Raw genomic sequence first — 22,045 nt, forward strand, 5'->3', positions numbered from 1 at the left:
CCACGTGGTCTGCAAGAGCGCGCCATTTTGAGTCAAAAATTATTTTTATTGGGAAAAACTGACACCAACCCGCCATGGGAGACAAAGTTTTAATCATCGGCGGAGGAGGAAGAGAACATGCTATTGCGTGGAAGCTCGCTCAGTCGAATCATGTTGGAAAAATACTCGTTGCACCAGGTAACGCGGGAACTGCTTGTCTTCAGAAAACACAGAATGTTCCTTCTTCGATACTCAACCACAACAAGAACGAAAGCGTTGTCAAATACTGTGTAGACAACAAGGTAGATTTTGTTATAATTGGACCCGAAGCGCCGCTTGCAAATGGCTTGGGAGACTGTCTCAGAGAGAAAAATATTCCGTGTTTTGGACCAAGTCGCAGTGCCGCCCGGATCGAGTCCAGCAAACAATTTGCCAAAGAGTTTATGCAGCGACACAATATTCCCACGGCACGCTGGAAGGCTTTCACAGACGCAGAGGAAGCGTGTAAACATATTGAATCATCTGATTATGAAGCATTGGTGGTTAAAGCAAGTGGTTTGGCGGCCGGCAAGGGAGTTGTTGTGGCCGACTGCAAAGAAGAGGCCATCAAAGCTGTCAAAGATATGTTAGAGGTGAACCATACTCAGGGGTAGCATGAGGGAGGGGTGGGGGTAATTAGTTAATTACATGCATGTATCATAGTGGTCATTGACTGCCAAGTACCGAAAGTGGACAACATTAGTGGTTGGCCACTTGTTATGTGGCACAGGGGTTCAATCTCATCCCCAGAGGCCGGGATCCTTCTATCGAGACCTCTGGGCTATTCTGAAAGCCCGCCACAAAGGGGTATAAATCTGATTGGCTGTTGAAAAACTTGTTCGTTTCACCACAATCTCCAGTGCACATGCCCAATCAAACCGATACCAGGATTTCCTGGTTCCAGTTTTGGATTCATCAAGAGCAGTTGAGTTTCCCGACCGCTGGTCAACAGGAACGCAGGCTCTGGGAACGAGATTACACAGGGGTTGTGCACATGTGATGGTTTTCACCAACACTGTATACGACCATACAGACTGCTAAATACAATTTCTTGATTTTTAATATTGTTACAGGCAAAATCACCTTTAGATCATTTTTCAAAGTAGGTTATTTTTTATTTTTTTAACACTAGGTTTAATTGTTTTAAGGTGATTCCACTGAAATAGAAGGAGAATTAAAAATTTTCTGAAACTTGGTCCAGGTTACAATTATGTTATGAGCATTAAACAAATGAAATAAAAAATGGGGGTCACCGCGCTAGTTTTTGTGTAAAATGGATGGGCATTTTAGTAAATATACGACCCGCGAGATATATGTTAGGAACCCTTAGCTAGTAATCCAAATGGGGATTGCTATTGTTTCCAGAAAAAAAAAACATTTTGCATTAAAGAACTAGTCTAGTTCAACAAAAAGGACTTTTATCTTATATTAAAAACTATTCTTATTGTACAGGAATTAAGATAATGAAAGAAATTTAAGATTTTGCTCCGTGCGCACGTTAACGGCACTACCTAAAAACGTGTTTTTTACGGCATTAAAATTAAAATATCTCAATGTAGAATTTTAAACTTTTTTTTTTAAATCGCGATATATTGTAGACAACAGTTTGACATTTAAATTAATGCATTAAAAAATGGGGGTCACCATGCTCGTTCAAGAGAAAACGACCATTTATTTCCCCTACCGAGCTTAGCCTGAAGGGAATCTCGTAGTGTTCTGTGTGCGCGCGCTAAATGATGCGAAAACTTATGCGCAGAAAGGATGCGCAATGCAATACCGTGGAATCACCTTAACCTAGTCTATTTTTTATAAAAGGTTAATTAGTAGAAAATAAAAATGAAAACACCTCCCCTACCTCGCTGTCTCTGACCCCCTCCCCCTTCACCATCCTTACTTACCCTCCCCTACCATCTGCTATTATCTCCCCAAGAAGTATCATATATCAAATTCTTTTTTTTCCTTCCTTCTACTAAACTGCACTTCGGATTTGAACTATTCCTTGGGCCCCCGGGCATGAATCCAATCCAATCTTTTACACTAATTATAACCCTAAATTTTATCTAGATTGAAAAAAGTAACCTAGGTTGAAAAAATTAACCTGAATTTAAATTTAACCTGTAACAGTTACATTATGTAACAGCCTGTAGTAAATGCAAAGGCAGGGGGTTTACATTAATCTAAACACAATGTTGTTATTAATCTCTGCTTTTTTGCGTACATGTTTAAGTTGTTAAGTTGTACCAGTGAATAAAAATATCTGTTTCTTAGGACAAGATTTTTGGTGAGGCAGGAGCAACAATAGTAGTGGAGGAAAAAATAGAAGGAGAAGAAGTTTCTGTAAGTATTAGTTTGATTTCCCTTTGGTGATTAACATCGTTTGCAATATCTTTCAAGATGTGATAAATATCATTTACATAAATAGTTTTAGACAGCAGGTTATGGCTCAGTAGTTTTACATTTAGAATTAATCCCTCGTTTGGTACATTACCAAAGATGACTGAATTATTATATAAGGGTTTTATTTGTTGTGTGTTTTCAGGTGCTTTGTTTCACTGATGGTAAGACAGTTGCAGTTATGCCTCCTGCCCAAGATCACAAGCGTTTGTTAGACAATGATCAGGGTCCAAACACAGGAGGAATGGGTGCATATGCACCTTGCCCCCAGGTAACGGTTGTGTTTCAACATTATAGTGACTAACTGTAGTCAGTTACAGCATTAGCACACATTAATTATGGAAAATTCATTGATGGTCATACTGACACCCAGCAACATTTAATTTGTGATGAGTTCTCTTGCAAGCTGGAAATTTCTTAAGCTTGTTGGGCAAGTAAAATATATAATTATGTTTTAACTTGTTTCAAGGTAAAGTGAATCTTACTTAATTTTCTGGTGTATCAGAGGAAAGTTCTATTTATTTTTTTTCCTTTTGACCCTGAATTAGGTCCCTCAGAAGCTCAAAGAGGAAATTTCCAGAGATGTTCTCCAAAAAGCAGTAGATGGCTTGAGGGAAGAGGGTTGTCAGTTTGTAGGAGTTCTGTTTGCAGGGATGATGTTAACGACCAATGGACCCAGGGTCCTGGAGTTCAACTGTCGGTTTGGTGATCCAGGCAAGACTAAAGTTGATGAGTTTATTTTGATTTACCAGCTAAAACTACAGTGCTTTATTAAGCACAGAACTTATGATGTTTATACTCAGTTCCAAATAAGCTGTGCATCTAATAATTTAAATAATCCTCTTCATTCCTAAGTGGAACATAGGTCCTCAACTTGTGCCTATTTTTGTGCCCTTTGCCTCATTTTATGTTAAGTCCCCACAATATACTAATGTGAAAGTTTTCCAGAATTGTGGGGAAAAATTTCTGTAAGAGGAGTTTCCAAGTTTATTTGATTTCGCGCACAATTTTTTGTCCTTAAACTAGTAAAACTAATTGCAAGTCATTGTGAAGATGTAGGTTACGACCAGTCAGTGTTAATAATAGTCCTTCACTGATCAGACATGATAACTCTTTCTGAAGAATTTTGTTAATCTAACGATGAAGTGATGTGAACTGGTTACCTTAAGATAGCCATGATTAGATGTACAATCTGCATGAATGCTACTGGGCACGAAGTAGTCAGTGTTAATACATGTAGTTAGACCTTCTCTGATCAGACATGACAACTCTTTCTGGACCTGGTATGGTTTTATTCCAGTAATCAGTAAAATTACATTTGTAAAAGTACTTGTTATCACATGCTATTGTGAAATTCCCCTGATCACAAAAGTACTCTCATGTACCTCAAGCTGTCCTGCACACCCCTCCCCCCCCCCCCCACCTCCCCCACCAGCCTTCCTTCGTGGTTTTGAACTGCATAATTTAGTTGAGAATAACTGGTGCAGTCATAGTTAGTCCTAGTGCTTCACTGATCAGACATGAAAACTCTTTCTGGAGAATTTTGTTAATCTAATGATGAAGTGATGTGAACTGGTTACCTTAAGATAGCCAGGTTACATTACTAGCTTGACTAGATGTACAATCTGCAAGGATAATGCGTCACTGATAAAAGTACAGGTGTAGACTATAGGCAGTCAGTGTTAACATTTGGTCCTTCACTAGTTAGACATGATAACTCTTCCTGGAGAATTTTGTTTATCTAATGATGGAGTCATGTTAACTGGCTTCTTTAAGATAGCCAGCTTACATTACTAGCATGATTAGATGTACAATCTGCAAGAATGCTTCGTGGTTTTGAACTGCATAATTTAGTTGAAAATAACTGATGCAGTCCATTAATAGTTAGTCCTAGCGCTTCACTGATCAGACATGATAACTCTTTCTGGAGAACTTTGTTAATCTAATGATGAAGTGAAGTGAACTGGTTACCTTAAGATAGCCATGATTAGATGTACAATCTGCATGAATGCTTTTACATTACTAGCTTGATTAGATGTACAATCTGCAAGGATGCTGTTTTACTGATTAGAGTACAGATGTAGGCTATAAGCAGTCAGTGTTAATACTTAGTCTTTCACTGATTAGATGATAACTAATAATATAATAACATTAATTTAACCTCAGGTTGACCTCATGCCTAGCAAAAGTATGCTAATCTGCCGAGCCTTAACAGCAGTGTACCTTGCAGATTTTAGTCCAAAATTAATGTAGTGGTGTTGACTTTTGGGATGACCATTTTATTCATCCCTCGCAAGTTCTTGACATTGTCTCTGATGCAAACAACTCTTTCTGGAGAATTTCGTTAATCTAATGATGAAGTGATGTGAAGTGGTTACCTTTAGATAGCCAGCTTACATTACTACATGTAGCATGTTTAGACATACAATCTGCAAGCCATTTAAATTTCAAATAGAATTGCTATGTCATTCTAATTTGTCTCTAATGTGTAAGTCTATTCAAACTAGTCAGTTAATCACTAGCTGTTATATAAATTAATAGTACAATGGCTTCTTGTTTAGAGACACAAGTAATTATGCCGCTCCTAAAGAGTGATCTCTACGCAACGCTAATGGAGTGTGTCAATGGTGAGCTCAGCCTGTCTCTACCCTTGTGGCATACTGATCGGTTTGCTGTGGGTGTGGTTGCGGCAAGCGGTGGGTATCCAGGTGCCGTGAAGAAAGGGTGTGTCATTCAGGGATTGAAAGACTTGGAGGTGTGTTTTGGTTTTAAAGTTTCAAACATGGTTAGCGTTGGTTAATCAGGCTTGGAAAACTACCTACATACCATTATATAGGAGAACCCCAGTAACTCGAACTCGAAGAACTTCAACACCCCACTAACTTGAGCTAACTTCCATTTCCCTTTGATTTGAACCCACTTATCAGTCATTTTTACTTGGTTAACACGAACTCGGATAACTCAAAAAGCTCCGCTAACTTGAACTGAATTTTGTTTCCCTTGGTCAAAACTTGGGTCAAATTTACCCTGTTAATTTGAATTCTTGCAACTTGCCACGGATGCCCATTGGTTAGAGCAAGGAACAGATCACATATTTGACAGCCATTTTCCACTCTTATCATAAGAATTTAGGATTGTGTTAGAGTTTCTGACAAGATAAGTTTAATTTGCACTGTACTCTATACTGAGATGTATTAACTTGGCAAACTAAATATTCAATCCACCCCAATAACTAGAAACCCCGCTTACTTGAACTTTTTTGTTTTTCTTCAGTGTTCGAGTTACCGGGGTTCTACTGTATTTTTTAAATCTAATTATTAGCTTGAAATTTGTTTGTACATTCTTTTGTGTCAGATGTGATGTTATTAAAAGTAAATAATTGCTCATAATGTATGGTATTGTAGTTTAGCCTCACTTCTTACTTACAATTTACAAAGGATGTAGATAATGTGGAGGTGTTTCATGCTGGGACAGCTGCAATAAAGAATGGTGAAGAAACGACAGTGGTAACATCAGGTGGCAGGGTGATGGCAGTTGTTGGACTGGCACAAGAAGTTAATGATGCTCAGAAAACAGCTTATGAAAGTATTCAGAAGATTAGCTTTGACGGAATTCAGTACAGAAATGACATTGCATCCAGAGCTTGCAGGTATGTTCAGGGATTGAAAAAAGTCCCATCCAGTCATCTGGCACCAGTAGATTTTGTGGCTGCGCATGAAAAAAAATGTCAAAGCTTGCGCTATTCTCGTCTTGCGCTTTTCTCGTCTTATTAATCCATTTAGGGCATATTTTGTATTTACTTCAACATCTCATTGGTTACTAGCAAATGATGCAGTCCCCATGCAACTTTGATTCCTTTGTTTTGTTAGGCTGCAGGTTGCTTAATCGTTAGACTATGAACACGGCCTCAGTGTCTGGCAGGCTTATTTAATTGGTTGTTATGGTCAGTTCTGTAAGTGACTTGAACATTGCAATGTCATTCTCTCGAACAGACCTAAAAGCTTGACGTATTCTGATGCTGGAGTGGATATAGATGCCGGTAACTTACTGGTTAATGCCATCAAGCCATTGGCTGCGTCCACTGCTCGCAAGGGTTGTACCGCAGACCTTGGTGGGTTTGGAGGCTTCTTTGATCTCAAGGCTGCTGGATTCACAGATCCTTTGCTTGTCAGTGGTACAGATGGAGTGGGAACAAAACTCAAGGTAAGCTGGCATTAATTTTAAAGTAACACTGCGAAAGAATTAGCGCATGGTTTTCATTCAAGGGTGACAACATACACCTATACATGTCGGTGTGTATTAAAAAACCTAATAAAGTGTTCTTATCATGCATGCAAAACGATACATTATAGCGTCAAGGAGCCCAAAAGCGTGCCAAAAGTTTCTTAAGCTAGGCACACACTAGGGGACTTTTTTAGGGAACTAGTCGCAGGGACTTATCCCTTAGTGTGTACACACTAGAAAATTGGCCGATTTGTGGGACTATTGGTCCCTGCAACTAGTCCCAGAAATCAAACCAGCTTAATTTATGGGACTAGTTGCAGGGACCAAAAATGTGGTCCCTGCGACTAGAATTTTGATGCAAAAAGCGAGTACACACTAGGGGACTGGTCCTCGAAGCAAGTCCCTGCAACAAGTCGCTGCGACTAATCCACCAAAACAAACTCCCACCAAATTTTAACCACATGCATCACATTTGCGTGAAATTTACTCCATGTGAAATAAAAATTCATCAGAGTATGTGTGTGTTGTGTTGATTGCAGATTGCGCAGGATGTTGGAATGCATAGTTCAGTGGGTATTGATCTTGTTGCGATGTGTGTGAATGACATTCTTGCTCATGGCGCCGAGCCGTTATACTTCCTGGACTACTTTGCTACTGGAAGGCTGGATGTGGGTGTCGCCAAGCTGGTGATTCGTGGCATAGCACAGGGCTGTTCACAAGCTGGATGTGCTCTTTTAGGAGGTTAATATTTTAAAATAATGTTCATATGAAAGTGACTCTGAAGCAACTGTTCGCTGACTGGGCAGAATAATGCAAAGGATTTTTTCTGCTCAATCAGGAGCCAGGGCAAGCATTTGCAGAGCGATAGGAAAGGTCTGGAGAGACTTGTTTCCAAGGGGCTTCTTCTTGAAAACTTCATCGCTATGATTTACTGTCCCTGGGTCTCCAAGGATGCACCTCTCTCCACCTAGGTGTACAAATGGGTACCAGCCAATTTATGTAAGCCCATGGGCCTACATGTATTTGGGAAGGTCATTTTTTTTTTTAAAAAAAAAAAAGGTTTTTGGCACCTGAGATTGGGAGGGGAGAAGCTTATTTTTGGTAGGCCTATTTTCAAAATTTTGCAGTACTTTTTTTGGAAGATTTCCTCCTCCCATTTTAATGTTGTGGTGCTTTTATCTTAGGTGAGACAGCAGAAATGCCAGGGATGTACTCATCTGGTGAATACGACATTGCTGGATTTGCTGTTGGTGCTGTTGAGCGAAACAAAGTTCTTCCCCAAACACAGAGTATAAGTGCAGATGATGTTATCATTGGTTTAGCTTCTTCTGGCATTCATAGTAATGGTTTTAGTTTGGTGAGGAAAATCATGGACAACTCTGGATTAAGTTACAGTTCACCCAGTCCATTTAGCACAACTGAACCTGGGTTACAGTCTGTTACTAAACTGGGTGAAGCTCTTCTTACACCGACCAGGATTTATTGCAGTACTGTCCTTCCACTGATGCGCAATGGAAAGGTTAAGGCCTTTGCACATATAACAGGTTTGTTTTCTGTTCAAATTGTTAGTGAAACTCACTCAACCATTGACAATTACGTAATATTTTAATTACAGATTTTGTTCCTAATGATAATAATAATAAAAGCATTAATTTATACACAATGTACTACAATTAAATAAAATTATAAATAATGAAAGTATTTATATAGTGCCGAAATCCACTAATTGTCCATGGAGCTTTACAAAAATATTAATAAAATGATGTTAAAAAGTTAAAAACTCTAAAAATTTACAAAAAACGGATATTAACAAAATAATATACCGGTAGTATTAATTGGAACAAATCTGTAGGAACAAAATCTGTAATTAATATTATACAAAGTAGAATAAAAAAATGAGATGACTTTCTGTTGGTTTTCCACTCACTCCTCAACAAAAACACACTCACTATCTTTGCATCCTTTGCAGATGGAGAGCTAATGCTTCAAAGATGGTGGTAAAGGGGGAGGGGGGTATAGATCATGTTTCACAGAAAATAAAACAACCCTTTCACAATTCACGAAAAAAAATACAATATTAGCATTTCACGCTTCCCGGAAAATAAAAGAGAATGTTTTGGAAAATCACAGTTCACAGCTACTATGGAAATCAGGTTTCACGCTGAAAAAATAGCCATTTCACATTTCACGGGAGATAAAGAAGGGGCCGATCATGGGTCACGAAAATACCCTTTTTTACCCTATTCAAACATAAGTTTACCTTTCCAACTTCCCTGGTGAGGTGTCAACTTTATGGTGACAACTACCGGTAAGTGCACTGTCTTCCTCGCCCAAAACTAAGTTCTTTTTTGATTCATCCTCAAGCAATTGGAAGGCCATTGATGAAAAAACTATCAATGTTCAAATCTCAGCCAATTAAATATTTGAGAACATGAGAATATTACTTTTTGGAGAGGTTGTTCCCAGCAACTGATCAAATCCTGCTGTCCAAACTATTTATTGCTGTGGCATCACGGCATGATTGTTTTGTATTTCTTTTCAGGGGGAGGTCTGACTGAGAACATTCCACGTGTCCTCCCCACTGGTGTGGGTGTGTCGCTAGATGCCAGCTCGTGGGCTATGCCTCCAGTGTTTGGTTGGATATTTGGCCAGGGAAATGTTCCCACACAGGAGATGGCTAGGACATTTAACTGTGGTATCGGTGCAGTACTTATTGTAGCAAAAGACATAGCGGCCTCAGTTATGGAGCATTTCAAAGCAACTGAAGAGCAGGCATGGGTTATAGGAAAAGTCACTGAATCCACGGAAAATGACATTAGAGTGGTTGTTAGAAATCTTGAGGAAATACTTTGCAAATCTGCAGCAAAAGCAGACATCAAACAACAGGATAGCACAACCAGAGCAGTCAACGGACCTGTTAAAAGGCCAAAACTAAGCAATGGACAAACAGAACAACACAAAGGTCAAGAAATGAAAGTGGGTGTTCTTATATCGGGCTCAGGAACAAACTTACAGGCACTGATTGATCATAGCTTAAGGCAGGACAGCAGTGCTAAGATTGTACTGGTCATTTCTAATGTACCTGGAGTTCAAGGCTTGACAAGGGCTGAGATGGCTGGTATACCAACTAAAGTAAGTGTCTGACTATCTTTGAGGGATGCCGCAGTTTTTTGTTGTGCCATCTGTAGTATAACAAAACATGTAAATGTGCTAGCTTTTCATGAGATTGGGTAATAAGTTTGTTTGTTTTTTCTTAATGTACTTGTTTGCTCAGCCTGTTTCGTACCTAAGTTTTCATTTTGCCACATCCTCCAATATCTCTCGGTCGGATTAAACAGATGCAAAAAAATCGGCCCTTTTTCAGGTCAATATTTATCGTACTTTTAACCTGTACTAAGCGAATTTGATGAAGATCTGTGATAGAGATATGTTGAGACTTCTTGGCTGAAATGTTTTTTTTTATCTCTCTCGAAAATTTGTGGGGGTTGTTCAGGGCTGCAAATAACACTCGGTCATCGGACATTGGCCGACTAAAATTTGCTCATGTCCGACGAAATCCCAAGTGTGGTCGGACATGACAATTTTTTGATCGTAAATCATTTTACGGCAACAATGAATAAAATTCAACCTTTTGTTTTTGGTGATGTCCGACCACAATTTTGTTTTGTCTGACCAAGATGGTGTCTTAGTAGGACATATGTCCTTTCAAGTGAAAAAAATTATTTGCAGCCCTGGTTGTTGCATTCCAGCTCATAGGTGGCACACCAATCTCCAAATAAACTATTTAAATGATAAATGATTTTGTTTTTTCACTTTCTTTCAGGTAATTAAGCACAAGGAATTCAAGAGCCGTTTAGATTTTGATATGGCTGTGCATGCGGCATTGGAAGAGGCTGGAGTGGAGTTGGTTTGTCTGGCAGGATTTATGAGAATTGTAACAGCTGAGTTTGTTCGCAAGTGGCGTGGCCGACTGCTGAATATCCACCCTTCTTTGCTGCCATCCTTTAAGGGTATGCATGCCCACAAACTTGTGCTAGAGGCTGGTGTTTGTATATCAGGCTGCACTGTCCATTTTGTTGAGGTAAGTTTATGTGTAAATCAGGACAGAAGACCAGGCTTTTGAGTGCTAGTCTGGGGAAAGTAATGTAGGAATATTGTCAATAATAGTCGCTATATGAAAACAGCTCTACACTCTTTTTTTTTATAAGAATACAGTCTTTCCGACCCAGGCTGAATATTCTTATTTTTCTGCCGATTTTAGGCTAAAATATTCTTATGAACATTCTTAGAAAATACCGTTTCACATTTCCGTTTTAGGAAGTATTGGGTAATCAATTACAAGTGTTTGGTGTCCAGAATTGTCTCGTGTTACATTGTGCACATGAACGATTACTTTTCGTTGCAGCCTGGCCGTTTTGGCTTTAAACATAGCATTCCTCACAGAGATAAAGTGACGGAAACGATAATACAGTACCTGATTTTGTTTCAACTAAAAGCTATATTCTTTTCAAAATCTCAGCCTCGGGTTTATTCTTAAAAATTCGCAAATTTCAGCCTCGATATTATAAACTAGATTCTTATAAAATAAAAAGAGTGTCAGTCACAAATTAGCAACGACAGGAAATATTGAAGCTGAAACTTTTTTTTCACTGCCTTCTCTCCTTAAGGCCTGACACTGGCGCTACATCGTATGCAGTGGTAAATTGCATTGTGTCCAACTCTAAAAACCAAACAACATGAGCTTGTTTTCTTTTTAAACATTTCTTTTCCAAGAGCAAACACACTTCCACTTACAGTGTTGGTTACCATTATCATTTTGGTTGCCCAACTTCTAGCATCACAACTCGTTTGTGCGGTCAAAAATATTGCAGCGCTCAGCCACATTGAGTAAAAAATATTGTGTGCAATGTTATTGTGTCCCGGCCTTTAGTTTACTGTTAGATCTGACAATTTTCTTTTCTTGATGAATTTTAAATATTCTCATCACCAATCTTGTTACAATGTATGAATATTGTCATGAGAATTTAGGTTTTGATCAGTAGGTTCTGTTCGTTCAACAGGAAGAGGTTGATGCTGGAGCAATAGTGACCCAGGAAGCAGTTCCTGTGCTGAACGGAGACACAGTAGAAACACTTCAAGAACGAGTGAAATGCGCCGAACACAGAGCTTATCCACGAGCCATGGAACTACTGGCAAGCGGCCGAATAAAACTGAATGACGACAACAAAGTACAGTGGATGTGGTAGCAATGATACACTGCTTTAAAGATGACTACAGGATTGTGTGGGTGTGGTAGCCATGTACATGGACTACATTTGATCAGAAGATCTGATATAACTTAATTAAAAGCTTGAGGCGCTATAAGCTTTGCAACATCGCTAGTCTGGTTCTACATAACCTGCGATCAGGTGTTCTTTTTTCTTTTTTTTGCAGTGACTTTTCTCCCGCCGCCAAAAAAACAACGCGCCTGATCGCAGGTCAGTTTGTACATGGAAGATATACAAAGTAAAAGTTAAATAGCAATGCTGAACACTGCTTGCAGTTATAAACTGTTACTTTTGTTAGAAAACTGATATTAAAAATATATCGTTACTAAACAGGCTGTATCTTGGATTTTGTTTTACAATAAGTGTAATACCACAGCAAGTGTCTGATCCAGGGATACTCGAAAGAGGGGAGGGATGGTGGGGGCTTAAAAGAGGGTGGGCCTTTTCTCACCCCATTAAGACTGGGGCATGGCTGCTGCCCTCAAAACACCTTGAGTCAGTAGGTTGTACAAAAGATGTCAAAAACGACTAACAACAACGGGACCTTAGTAATGTAATATTTTCAAGTAAGCAAGTAAGAATATCCCCAGCTTCCCTGAATTGGCAAATGAAAGCACCTTTTAAAAATAATAAAGGATGACTGGAGTAGCCACACCCTATTACGGTCACACGCACAAAGTCAAAGTTAGGCAAGTGCGACATTTCGGGGTGGGGGTACTTGGAAAAGTTTGGATTGGGGGGCTTTGCTGGGTTCTAGGAAACCAAAAATAGCTGAAATGTGCTACCCCATCTTACATGTAATCTAACTCAGACCAGAAATGGAGAGCATGTTTTTATTTTTAAATTTTCTCCACAATACTACATTATCCGCTGTTTGTTTTCGCACATTTCAAAACTACTTGATTTAGGTTAGCGGAAAGATGTAAATTTGAATGAATGAACTCTACTTACAGTGCGACGCGCCTTACCGTGTCCACCCAACAAACTTTTTTACAAGTGTCTTCGTAATATTATTATTTGTTCAACGAACACGATTCCTTGCAAAGTTGAATACGATCAAATACATACTTTATACATTGTATTTATCAACAAAACGCAGTAAAAACGTAAGATATTACAATATGACACTTGTAAAAAAGTTTGTTGGGTGGCCACGGTAAGGCGCGTCGCACTGTAACACAAAATTCAAACAGTTAACCACTGATTTACATTGAAGCTGTGCAAATGAAGTAAAATGTTCAGTAAAATATGTACAATGTATAATAAGGTAACATATCTAGTAAGGTATCTTGCCGTTCTTCTCTTGAAAGGCAATCTCGTATCCAGAGTCTGCCAGCTCATGGTCATCGGTAGGTCGCTTACCGCTGACTGAGAAGCGGGCAAACTCTGGGCTCGAGGGGCACGAGATTGCTTGAAAGTGAGGGACGAAATCAACAAAATAAGAGGCGAAGCAGCAGGAGATTATACGGTAAGGATAAATTTTACAACAATATCTCTTGCTAACCTAACACAGCTAGTAAGCACATGGTCCCCCATGGAAAAGCCATACTGCGTAATATTTTCCAATGAAGAAGTAACGGGAACCTCTAAGGAAGGGTCGGGAACCGGGGGCAAAAGGTATAAGGGAAAGCAGGAAGTTCAGACAACACTACCCCCACCTCCTCCCCCATTGAATATATCGAGCATCTGTCGGCTGTTGAGACTGAGGCGGACAACGAACAATGTGGCCCGGGTTCGATTCCAGGACCCGGCGTCATATGTGGGTAGGCTCTTACCGAAAGTGCTCGTAAAAAAAGCATTAAATGCTAAAAGAAGTGCTCGTTTTTTGCCAAAAAAAAGGGCTCAAATAATGCTAATTTTTTTAAAAAGTGCTCGAGAGTAACATAATAATGCTCACTTTTTTCCGATTTTTTTAAACATAGAATATATTACATTTTTCAGATTTTCAGTTAAATTTTTCAACAATAAAATGTAACGATCAATGTTTGATGTCAGAGTACTAGCTATCTCTGCCTTGGCTGGCTGACTTCCATTGTTCCTCGATGACAACGTGGATGACGTCATCTTGGAACAGACCCTGGGAACGAGGTTGGGTTTCTAGAAGGCAACCACTGACGTATCAAACCTATTCCCTAGGCATCCACGGCTCCTTTGACTAAAATGAGGGCTAATGCATCTTTGGACGCCATAAATAAAGTCAGATTGTGCTTTTTAACACAAAATTAGACAAATAGTCAGTCGAAAATCCAAAATAATGCTAGCAGTGCTTTTTGGGATAAAATGTAAAAAAAAAATGCTCGCGAAGCCAAATAATGCCAAAAAAAGTGCTAGCACTTTCGGTAAGAGCCTATATGTGGGTTGACATGGTTGAGTTGGTTGTCGGTTCTTATCCGCTGCTCTGAGGTTTTTTCCGGGTTCTACGGTTTTCCTCCCTCTACAAAAGACCCAACCCTTCCAAATTCCAATTTAATTGAGAATACACAGGCTCTCAAGTTTCAAGCTTTAAATGCTACCCAAGAGAACTTGAGGCCCGAAAGGACCGAACAATAATTAACTGATACACACAACAGTAAAAAGAACCGTTCAGTGCAAACAGAACGAACAAACCAAACAAATTGGAAGTTTTTGATGTACCCCTCCCAGATATCTTGTCTTACTTTTGGGTAAGACCCCCCCCCCCCCCCATAAAGAAACGTACTGGAAAAAATCGTGACCCCCCTCAGAATCACCATGCCCCCTCTTGGCAAATTATGAACCCTCCCTAAGGAAACCAACGAACACAAGGAAAACTTAATCGCATTGACGTTACAACATGGCGGCTCCTACCATTTTTGCACGTAACTGGAAGAAAATATATCCAAAATGGCGGAAACGAAGACGAGCTGTTTTTGATCAATTTTTAAATCTACCCAAACCACGATTTTCGGCTTGTTTACCTGTGATCAACTTAAAGAATTCCTGTATTGAAGACTGCTCAGACCACCACCCAGGTGTGTTTTGCATTATTGTAGCTAGCATTTCCTTACAAATGCTACATTCTTCCAGGATGCACTCATCAATGGACGATCTAAATCTCCCCCTGCCGGTGTCGAAATGTTGAGGACACCACTTCATGGGCCATTTTGCTTCATGCCACATTTTAAGACAATGATCCACCATTCCAATAAATTCAGGATACAGCTTGTTGAGAAACTTTTCTAACCGTTCAATTCTACGAGAGAGCATCATTTCCACGGTTTCTTTGTCAAGATTTTGTTCTTTCGAAGCTTTCAGTATAGACTTAAGTTCCATTTCCCTGACTAGGTTGTAACAGCTCTCTTGTATATTTTCCAGTGTGTACAAGCTTGCTAGCCTCAGAATCTTCATGACATTCCCTTCCGTTTTCAGTTGATTCTCAAGGAACTTGACGCAGGAGTCAAAGATGACCTTTACCTGGTACTCGTCACTTAACTTCAGGAGGTGTTCCACGCTTTCCACTGGAAAGAACGAACAGTCAACAACTCGCCTTAAAGTGCAAATAAAAATGTAATACCGGGAGAGCTTATCATCTTATTGTTAAAGTGACACGAGCAAAGAGTGTCAGTTAATTTAGATTTAAAAGTGATTACAATTTTTTCATCATAGTCTGCAAGGAGCAATGTGAGAACGAAAGATCAATACAAAATTAGTCCAGAGCAATGATTAATTGGTTATAAATACTGTAAAATTCCGGTTATAAGCCCCCCTCCCCCGGTTATAGGCCCATCTACTTGAAAACAAAAAAATACATCCGATTATAAGCCCCTCGGATATAAGCCCCCTCTGCTGGATGACAGTACTGAACAAGGCTAAATGTTACTTTATTATGCGTTTTAACTTTTAAGTTAAAAAAAAACCTATTTCGATCAATCACTCCCGTGGCTCGTTTGGCACGTTTTTTTTTCCCTCCCTTATATAAGCCCCTCCGTTTATAAGCCCATCCAAAACTCGTTACGAAGTTGTATAAGCCCAGGGCTCATAACCGGATTCTATGGTATACTAATTACTACAATAAAAATCAATATTGGAACGGAGGGCTAGAACTCGAAAATCGAAATTACGCTTAACCTTCAAGTCAAGAAACGGTTGCCATGGCAACTTCAAAAACCGTGGAGAAACAGTTGACCAATCAAAATAGTCAAGAGATTTTAATTTTCTGAGTTTGCGGTATACTCACAAGTTATTTCTTGTCGCTCCACATGGATATAAAGCTGTTTAATAAAGTCCAATATTTCACTGGCATTTTTGTCAGGCAGTGGAATCTCATTGTTGGTTGCTTCTTTAAATTCAGATTTGAACATGGCCTTGAACATTGGTGAATTCATACTCAGTATCAGACGATGAACATGAAACTTCTCATTCTCCACCACAAGAATCACGTCACTATCTTCCCACGGCTCAGCAAAGCGATGATTTACTTCCTCTTCTTCCAACTCTTCATCTAATAATTATAAAGAAAAAAGCAAGTCTGTGCTTTAAAGCTGATTTCCAGTCCGTACTGCGCAGACTCGGGGTTTGTTTACGTTTTTGTTTTGAATTCGTTGAAACGTTACACTTCGGTGACAGCATACATGACGTTTTTTAGTCCGCCATTACAGTTCGTTTCGTTCAAGAGTTTCCGATGAGCTGAAACGTCGGTTTGAAATAGCGTCAAGGTTCTTCTACTCGTTATATTTGTTCTGCAAGGATATCTGGCGTTAATAATGAAGAAAAAGGTAAGTTTGTCGCGGAATTTTTAGTTTTGCTTGTAAACATTCCCTTCGTGTGGGCTCACATAAACATTGCAGCCGAGATTGCGCAGTACGGACTGGAATTCATCTTTAAGGTGAACCCAAAATTCGAAATTAGCCAATCAAAAGACTTGTCTACTAGTATTAGCTTCTACTGTCTACTGTCCTGATTTCCTCCACCTCAGAGCCGATTTCAAGTCACTGACCTGAGGATGTCGATCTCCGGATGCTAGACTTTCTAAAAGTCGTTCGCTTCTCGTTTCCGGTTTGGTGCTAGTAGACCCCGATGCTCTCGCGCTTCGCGCTCTGCGAGCTCGACCATTCTCGTCCCCATAGCCCTTTCGTTTCTCTTAGCCGGCTGAGCCTTGGCACGAGGAAACGAAGAGCTCTGGGTACACAGAATTTCCAGTCCTAATTCTAGGACTTCCGGTCTTCATGTATGCAGTCATGACGTTTCAAAAGAATGTATTAGAGAGTCGTTTGGTTTTCGACTTCCGTTTAGGAATTCTTTGTTCCAAACAGCCAATCAAAAAAATTCGAATTAATTCAAAAATTTTATGTCCCCAGAGCCCTCCGTTTTCTCGTGCCAAGCCGGCTAAGAGAAACGAAAAGGCTATGGGGACGAGAATGGAGCTCAACTTGGCAGGCAGGTCTATCCTGGTTACTTGGTAAATACCTAATTGTACCGCATGCTCCTGCTGCCTATCAGGCTCCATGAGGCTCAGCTGGTCTCGCCATGATGATTTTGGCTCGACCAAATTAGAGCATAGCTCTCTCGTGAAAGAACAGATTGCTTGTCGGACACTAACTTGACATTCTAGTTTGAATAAAGGACATGCTTGGTTTTAAAAACATTAACTTTACTTGCAATTTATTGATCAGTCCCACGATCTTTGAGTCGAAACTCGCACGATTAAGGAACAAAGACTTTCTGTATTTAAGCAAAGTGAATAATCACAAGGCTCTGTATTAACTTTCCACTCACACTGAAGTAAAGATCGCTGTATAAGTACTAAAAGTCGTAAAACTCACCAGTTATTTCCGCGTCGGTTGAATCTTCTTCGTTATTTGTTTTCTCGCTGGTGAGAGCGATACATGCCATCTTAGGGTTGCTGTTTGCAATGCAAAAGCAGTGCTTTGTTATAATAATATCACTGATCGTTGAGGATAATCGATTGCTACTATGCACTCACTCAGTGCTAGCGTCAACCACAGAAACACGAGATGGAATTGAAAGCGATCTAATTTACTGCTCTAATCTACTTTATATAAATAAACAGTCAACGTCGTAAGCTAATTCCGAGAAACTGGTCGCGATCTAGTTAAGAGTAATATGCTTTATTATATGGCTACAATAGTACGCGCGCTCTGATTGGCTGCTGAGCGGGCATTATTTTCTTGTAATGACCGGGCATTATAAAAAATTTTCTCGGCTCGGCGGTTTTTACATGTTTTTTTGAGTTGTGAGTAAAAGTTACTAGCGCAATTGCGAGAACGACAATAAATACCGACAAAATGTAACTATCTTTTCAACAACTGAAAGAAAAATATTAGCATACCGATACTTCTTTAATATGAGCGACGAAGAGAGCCACTGAGAGCAAGAGCGAGTTTCACCTCGGTGTTTTTTTAGATATTTCAGTTTAGAATAGCGCTAAAAGGCCATATAATAAATAACTTATTAACCTCGTCCGTTCGGTCATTACAGGGGAATCTCAGACCTCGGCCTTGATGTATTGACCTCGCTATCGCTCGGTCAATACATCAAGGCTTCGGTCTGAGATTCCCCTGTAATGACCTCACTCTCGGTTAATAAGTAGTATTTATTATATGACTAGCTCCGTGAGCGGTCATGATGAAACGAATCCCGTGCTCTGATTGGCTACCCGAGCGGTCAAGATGGAGCCATCTTGACCGCTCGGGATCGCCCGCTGTGTTCCCGCAAGCGAAAAAACTTTTCAGTTCTGTCGACGCTTTTAAAAAAAGCTTTTCCGTCGTAAACTTTAGCTATGGAACCATTTTCCGAAACAACACAAATATTTTCTGCCTGTTTCTAGCGAAAGACAGTCTGATTACAAAGAAATAGGTCTTCAAGCGAACGAGAACAAACTAATTAAACAACAAATGTTAACGAGTTTCGTGAATTTTATTTGCCACAACAACCAGCTATAAATACAAAAATTAAAACGCAAAGCGACTTGAAGACATGACATAGGTTTTGTTCAGCGGAAAAGGAAGAGAAGTCAGTGACATACCTGAAGAATAAAGAATTCGGCAAACTTGTCGATGTCGTTTGCGATTGTAAATCTTGATGCAGAAAGCGGACGGCACGGCGAACCAGGCACTCAGTAAGCTTTCAAAACATCTTTTCATTGAAGCCTCTAACGCTCACGTCGAATAAGGTCGGGTTGAACAATTAAATCAATGATGTAGGAAAGTTCAGGCTTTTTCCGTGAATTTATAAGTCCCAAACGCTCTCAACATCGCAATTTCAATATTCAGAATATTCAACTCGTGTCAACGTGACGGCCACCCTGCGAGCAGAGCCTCTTTTAACTTCCCTACGGTTGAGATTTGGGAAGTAGAAAGAGGCTCTGCGTGAATCGTGTCATTTCTTTGAAGTCGCCACAGCCCCAAAGTTTGAGCTGGTCAGTCCAGATTAAACCGGTTTTTGCCGCGCGGGCATTAATTTTTGGAAACACTGATGGCCAAGACGGAGCCCACAGTACGCTCTCGAAAGCACTAGAGCTGACGATTGCTCTCGCCATCTGCTACCGTTTGTGCGCGCGTGCAACTTATGGATCATTTAAGATCTCGTGTTTTTCGCAAACCAAGAAGAAATTTCACGGTTTAAATCGCACATCTCTACCATAAAGACACTAATACAACCTTAAGCGGTGCTTGACGTGTTTTTACTGAGGTAACGCAGACGCTTTTTGAAGAAAAGAACTTGTAAAACAAACACTTTGTTCAAATGAAAAAAAATGTAAATACTACGCTGTAGTCAAAAAAACTATTCCCGACGTTTCGGCAATGCTGCCTTCTTCAGGGGGACAAAACTATTACACTTTGTTCACACTGTCGTGTACGATCCGACACGCCATTCCGCGCGCGCATACTAGGATTAAGTGGTCCTCGCGCAAGCTTCGAGCAAGCTAAACGCGCAAGCATCGTCGCAAGCATCGCGTAAATCTCGCGCATGCTCAACAAAGATTTTACACGATTCTTGCAGAGCCCCTTTCTTCTCAAGTATATCAGTGGAAAAAGAAAAGGCTCTGCTCGCAGGGTGCGTGACGGCAGGTTAGCACCACTAAAGCGCCAGCAGCGAGCAAATACTCTGCAGAACGTCCAATAATCAAAAGCTGGCGGCCAGATGGAATGGACATTCTTGTTTTAAGGCTTCAAACTCAATTCGCAATTTTAGCCATTTCAATATCCTTTTGACGGTTAAAAAGAGTTGAATTTCGCTGTTGTCGCGTCGTTTTACTTCGTCTCGATTCATTCAAGAATTTGACAGTCACTCATTAAACTTTTAAACCAATGAAAGCGTGCGCCATTGAATGTGCATGCAACTGGCTTCCTTTTCAGTACTCGAAGGAAGTCATATAATAAATCCTTTATTGACCAAGCTTGTTCGGTCAAGAAGGCAGGATATTGGCCTCGTTCTTTTTTTGCGCGTTTATGAACCTCGACTTCGTCTCGGTCCATAAACGCGCAAAAAAGAACTTGGCCAATATCCTGCCATCTTGACCTCACGCTTGGTCAATAACCCATATATATATGCGTTCTGCTCCACCAATTTTGGCCGAGGGCGGCTCCTTCAATAATTTTTACTGATCGGGCGGTATGATTGGTCTAACTTCAGAGGTCATGATGGCTCCATGCGCTCTTGACCGCGCGAAGAATGGGTACGAAAGGGCGAGCTTGAACTGTGCCGGCAAATCAAAACAAACATGGCGGCTTCACGCGAGCGTGAAGTTTTCGGCGAGAAAACGCGAGACTTGCTTCCTGTCAATGAAACAACACCCGTGCTTTCCTGTGTGTATCAGATAAAAGAGTTTACAACACCCTAAAAAGGTGTTTACAACGTCCGCGGTGCTTCTGGCCGCTTTTGTAAAGTTCGTACGATCGAAAGTAAGTTAATAAAAGAGAAAATAAAGAATAGTCTCCGCGATTGTGAGATACTTCGAGCAGAATTTCAGCGATTCTGCTACATAAAGGATTAAGGTATGTCTCTAACTAACCTTTGGGTTAACAGATATTCGCACAAAAATCGACATAAACGGGGAACGCTCATCTTTACACATCAACTCGTATGGTTCGAAAGTTCGCGCATGCTCAAATAGCGATCTTGGACAATTTCTATTCTGATGACGTAATTGTTATTCGGGCGAAAATAGAAAATTTCCCCTGGTATTTACTAGAGTTTCCTTCGGTGAAATTCCTTAAAATTTGGCATAGATGTGATACCTTTTTAACTGCCCTTTTTGCCGTTTTTTTAAAAAAATTTGTAAGCCAGTTTTTTTGCTTAGTCAAAAAAACACAAAATAATCAAAAACGCAAAAACGACCTGGACAACCCCTACTTTTTTTGTTTTTAAAAGTTACTTCTCATCAGTTTCAATCCATTGGGAGAATATCAAATATTTTCACGGAAGAAAATTAAAGAAATTGAAGATCAAAGCCATAAAAACACCAAAAATAGGACTTTTTGAGTAGATGTAGCTAAAAAACAAAGGCCGTTATTTTAAAAAAGAATAATGCACATCATATTTTAGTCTGCTTTTAATATTTCGGCAGCTTTTATGTATCTAGTTTAAAAAATAACGCGAAAATGATCTCTTGATGGATATCACTTGTGCGCGCGCCGTAATATCTCAAAACCCTATGGAGCCACCTTAAGCGATGACGTTATCGCTTAATTATCGGTTCTGTTTTTCTGTTCTTCTGTTGCGATCGATTGAACAGAAATCAAGTTCAACTCGAGAAGAAATCGCCGCGTATAAAAGCAAAATACTCCAGGGAAGTTAAGAAAAGGAACGATACAAAGCATAAACGAAAGAGACAAATAATATTTAAAGAGTTCTATATTTTGATCTCTAAATTTTTTTAATAAAGAAAGGGCCAGTGTAAATTAGACACCGTTTGACCTTGTTCGCGTGTATAGTATATCGTATGCTAGTTTGTTCAATCGCTTAGATTGCTTCTTATGTCAAAGATGTAAGCTGTTAGTGTTTCGCTTACCCCCACCACTCCCGTGTATTGTTACAACATTGTTTCTTGTGCCAGTTCTCTTCATTCCGCAGTTGGATAACTTAATTTAACACACAAGTTGTCAGCTTCTTTTATCAAGTTTAGTTTTTGACTTATTTCCTGAAAGTTATTAAAGACTCCC

General features: G+C 39.8%; 2 protein-coding genes across 3 annotated transcripts; one reads left to right on the plus strand and one right to left on the minus strand.

Annotated features, from left to right (window-relative positions):
- The first annotated feature begins 17 nt into the window (after window positions 1–17).
- On the plus strand, window positions 18–12,233 carry LOC144658556 (trifunctional purine biosynthetic protein adenosine-3-like). Its single transcript, XM_078518992.1, has 12 exons — window positions 18–611; window positions 2,287–2,355; window positions 2,558–2,683; window positions 2,961–3,126; window positions 4,974–5,167; window positions 5,850–6,061; window positions 6,405–6,615; window positions 7,176–7,377; window positions 7,821–8,180; window positions 9,179–9,768; window positions 10,460–10,717; window positions 11,697–12,233. Exons 1-12 carry the CDS (start codon window positions 75–77, stop codon window positions 11,880–11,882), a joined length of 3,111 nt encoding a protein of 1,036 aa, XP_078375118.1. The 5' UTR covers window positions 18–74; the 3' UTR covers window positions 11,883–12,233.
- Window positions 12,234–14,608: 2,375 nt separating this feature from the next.
- LOC144658432 (BTB and MATH domain-containing protein 36-like) lies at window positions 14,609–18,209 on the minus strand. 2 transcript variants are annotated; one of them, XM_078518831.1, is made up of 4 exons: window positions 17,845–18,209; window positions 17,684–17,763; window positions 16,099–16,362; window positions 14,609–15,379 (listed from the first exon to the last, which is right to left on the minus strand). In XM_078518831.1, the coding sequence occupies exons 2-4, from the start codon at window positions 17,751–17,753 to the stop codon at window positions 14,796–14,798; spliced, it is 918 nt and encodes a 305-aa protein (XP_078374957.1). In that variant the 5' UTR covers window positions 17,754–17,763; window positions 17,845–18,209; the 3' UTR covers window positions 14,609–14,795. The 2 variants fall into 2 exon arrangements, with proteins under 2 accessions (XP_078374957.1, XP_078374958.1); XM_078518832.1 differs by having other exon boundaries at window positions 16,099–16,356; window positions 17,684–18,209.
- Between the last annotated feature and the right edge of the window lie 3,836 nt (window positions 18,210–22,045).

This window comes from Oculina patagonica, chromosome 6 (assembly GCF_052425735.1).
Source record: "Oculina patagonica isolate OP01 chromosome 6, crgOcupat, whole genome shotgun sequence".
Lineage (NCBI taxonomy): Eukaryota > Metazoa > Cnidaria > Anthozoa > Scleractinia > Oculinidae > Oculina > Oculina patagonica.

Coding starts and splice junctions, on each gene's coding strand:
- LOC144658432 (XM_078518831.1), bottom strand. CDS start 17,753: ATGGCATGTATCGCTCTCACCAGCGAGAAAACAAATAACGAAGAAGAT. Junction 16,363..17,683: donor AACCGACGCGGAAATAACTG/GTGAGTTTTACG, acceptor TATAATTATTAG/ATGAAGAGTTGGAAGAAGAG. Junction 15,380..16,098: donor GGAGCGACAAGAAATAACTT/GTGAGTATACCG, acceptor CGTTCTTTCCAG/TGGAAAGCGTGGAACACCTC.
- LOC144658556 (XM_078518992.1), top strand. CDS start 75: ATGGGAGACAAAGTTTTAATCATCGGCGGAGGAGGAAGAGAACATGCT. Junction 3,127..4,973: donor CTGTCGGTTTGGTGATCCAG/GCAAGACTAAAG, acceptor CTTCTTGTTTAG/AGACACAAGTAATTATGCCG. Junction 6,616..7,175: donor GAGTGGGAACAAAACTCAAG/GTAAGCTGGCAT, acceptor TGTTGATTGCAG/ATTGCGCAGGATGTTGGAAT.